Source organism: Fonsecaea monophora, assembly GCF_001642475.1.
Source record: "Fonsecaea monophora strain CBS 269.37 chromosome Unknown Scaff270, whole genome shotgun sequence".
Lineage (NCBI taxonomy): Eukaryota > Fungi > Ascomycota > Eurotiomycetes > Chaetothyriales > Herpotrichiellaceae > Fonsecaea > Fonsecaea monophora.
Window position 1 is genome coordinate 1 of NW_019174201.1, and position 3,550 is coordinate 3,550.

The 3,550-nt window shown below is 51.3% G+C and overlaps 1 protein-coding gene across 1 annotated transcript; it reads left to right on the forward strand.

The window, feature by feature from the left end:
- Window positions 1–429: 429 nt before the first annotated feature.
- Window positions 430–882, forward strand: AYO21_12170 (hypothetical protein; the record flags this gene model as incomplete). The annotated part of the gene is made up of 1 exon (XM_022661973.1): window positions 430–882. One exon carries the CDS (start codon window positions 430–432, stop codon window positions 880–882), a length of 453 nt encoding a protein of 150 aa, XP_022505717.1.
- Between the last annotated feature and the right edge of the window lie 2,668 nt (window positions 883–3,550).

Genomic DNA, 3,550 nt, shown 5'->3' on the forward strand with positions numbered 1-3,550 from the left:
TTACAGTGGCGAGCAAAAATCCAAAAAATTGGCAGTTTTGCCGAGGGCATATCGTTGCAATGGCGAGTAGTTCCGCCTACAGCGTAAAAAGCGGTGTGTAAAGAACAGGTCGCCATGCAATAAGTACAGCGTCCTGTAATTCATCTATAGGCTTGATAGATTGCTCGTTACTGTATCTCCACGTAAATAGCCTTTTGTAACGCGGTAATAATGCCTTCAGGCGGTTCACACCTTCGAAAGGCCCAGGTTATCAGGACCACTGTGAGCGCCTAATTAGCCCTTGGAATGCGCCCAATCGACGTCTCGCGAGTGAACAACGTCTCTCCTTCCTTCGTTACTCAACAGCGGCACCGAGACGAGGAGGAATCGCTTGGTTTGGAGCCAGGAGGCGTGGTACGAGGCCGTCCCAGGGCAATCCATTCCGCCGCCATGACTGCTATCAACCAATTCATTCAGGATTTCCCAACGGCGCAGAGGGACGAGGTCTGCGATCTCCTCAAGGAAGAGTTTAATATAGAGGTCCATCCCACGACCGCAGGCAGGATCCTGAAAAAGCTCGGCCTCACACGCAAGAGGGTGAACAAGATTAATATTCGGCGTGATGAATCGCTAGTCACAGCGTTCCTGGCCAACATGACCCAGTACTCAGTTGAACAACTTGTCTGCCTTGACGAGAGTGCCGCAAACGAGAGGACTAGCGATCGTAAATATGGCTGGTCCCCACGAGGAGTACCCTGTCGAGTGAGGGCTTTTAATAGGCGGAGCATTCGCTGGAGTATCCTCCCAGCGCTTACGATCGATGGGTGGCTCGATTATGAGATCTTTCAGGGTTCCTTTAACGGAGAGAGATTCCTAGCCTTCGTTGAGAGGCTGTTGGGATAGATGAACGCGTTTCCAGCACCTCGATCGGTATTGATATTAGATAATGCATCGATCTACTACGGCGAACGGATACAGGCTCTCTGCCAGTAACATGGCGTAGTTCTCGCCTACCTACCTCCCTATTCGCCGCATCTGAACCCGATTGAGATGGCCTTTCATGAACTGAAGGAGTGGATGAGGAAGAATCGCGAGATTGGATATGAATATGAAGAGGAATTCGAGGTCTTCCTCTACCTAGCAATGGAGGCAGTCTGTCCTGCGAGGACAGCGAGGAACTACTTCAGAACCTGTGGCTATGGACTACCTACTAGGACTAGGCAGGAGGAACGCGAAGATTAAGAGGAACTAGTCCTGTTGGCAGGAATCGAGGGTTGGGCGTAAGTGTGACTATCGCAGATGGCGAGTGTTAATTAGTGTGTAAACTTAGTGTTGCTAGGCTAGGTCGTTTCCTGTGGAAACCTCGTTTACAGCAAAATTAGGTGAGCAAAAGCTTACCTAGGAAATAACTTAGACCTCGCGCTACAGCCTACTACTTGATCGATCGCTCTGAACACACCATTTCCTGCCTTTTAGCGACGTTGTAACAACTTCGCTTAGCGCCGTTCCGAGGCCGTTACTTTACAGGTAATCCTATAATCGCCGGCGGCACTACCTGTCACGCTAGTAACGCGGTATCCTATTCGAGCAACAACAACAACAATAACAGAGGTCTCAAGGCTCAAGGCTAAGGTCGCTGGTAGCCACCACAGGAGGCTCTTCTAGCTGTAATTCCTCGTTTACGAAGATCTTAAGGTTCTTCTTAATCTTCACGACGAATCCACCACGGATTTCCATGCGTTCCCAGCCTGAATCTGTAATTATTCGAAGGTCTGAGAAACCCCAGCCCTCGCCCTGTAGAATGCCCTTAATCTCGCCGAATTCGGCCGTATAGTTAGGATAGCGCCTACCGAGCCAGTTAAGGTAGATGGCCACGTTATAATCGTCATCGCCAGGCCGGAAAGGTGGGCTAGATTGCTGTTCGCGCTCGGATTTCGCTGTCGCGGCCGCGGCACCTTCGCTACCCTAGAAAAACTGGATGTAAACGCCGCCACTACTGGTAGCGATCTACGCGCTATTCGAGGCCGCCTTACCGGCCTTCTTATTCATGTAGTTAGCCTTATCTTTCATGAGTCTTAGGAGTAACGATCCTAGTATCTCTTCAGCTATTACGGTGCGATTTCGGATCGATTTAAACTAAGAGCTAATCGATGGGGTGTCCAGGCGGAGGTGGCCCTCTTCTGTAGGTAGGCAGGTTCTACCGTAATTAGGACATCGATCGCTCGGGCACATCCACCTAGCGGCTAACTCGTGGACCTGGATATCGCCGGTGGCGACGTTCAGTGGTTCATCCGCCGCGATCGACTGGCGCTGACGCTGAGTAGCGCTTAGTCTCGTTCGCTCCTCATCGCGCCGACGCCTAGCCTATGTTGAATCCTGTGGCCGTGGCGGTGTAACTGGCCTAGCCTCGAACTTGATAGTCAGAGTAATCTAGATAGTGTGCTTCTGTCGCCGCGGTTCCTGTAAGGTCTTCCACCATTGCCTCGCGAACTTCTCGAAATCTCTGTCGTCTTTACAGGTGAATTGGAATAGCCTCTTGTTCGAAATCGTGAGGACTAGTTCACTACTAAGGACAGGAGGTATCAGATGAAATTGGTCAGGTGGAAACTTCGCTTCCAGGCGTCGTTAGTAGGCGTGAGTAAGAAGGTCGATATTAAACAGCTCTGTTCCATCGTCCTCCGTAGAGAGTTCTAAGGACCTTCCCACCATCACAGAGGTGGCGATTTTGAATGAAACCTTGCTCATTTCGAAAGGTTCTATCACTGGAGAGTCTGTTTATCTTGTTCCTGAAGTCCTTTTATAGCGTTTATATTGTTCTATAGCCTCTGGTTGATGGGAGGGCGGAGGAATAGATCCATTTGCACCTCTACTCCGAGGCCGCTTCGAAACCTGGCTACCAGCGCCGATTATCGAGTTATTCTGGTCATCTGGATCGTCCGATAGGTCTAAACTATCGTCTTCATCAAGGATCTGAGACGTGAATAGCCATTGCGAGTTCTGCGAAGTGTGGAATCGCTGTACAGCGCTTTCCTTGAGCGCCGCGCGAGCGATCGATCGCGCCTCGTCAGGCGCAAGTCTACCGAATGTAGGCTGAGATTCGCGCGCCGCGGCCCTCGCAGCGCTAGGAACAGGCGATCGCGCCTAGGTTGAGTCGCGCGAGGTGTTGAACGTTAGCCTGATGCGCTGACTAGGTCTCTCAGGGTTTTCTGTCGTGCTAGGACTAACGGGAATGACAGTTATAGACCTAGGTGGCACTGGAGTGGCCTCTGCCAGCTCCCGAGAGGTCGGAGACAGTGGCCTTGAGGGCGTTGGCGTTGCTATAGGCCGATTTACTCTCGTTGGCGCGGCTGAGGCGCGTGCTTCCAGGAGGCGGCGAGAAGGTGTCGGTTCACGGCGAGGTCGCGCAGACATACTAACATACTCTTGTGTACTACAGGATAGCTATTTACTATGTAAATTATGCTGTTCTAAAGTGCGCAGACCTACACCGCCATATGCGCATATGGCGGTGTAACTCTTGTTGTGCCCTCGGCAAAACTGCCAATTTTTTGGATTTTTGCTCGCCACTGTA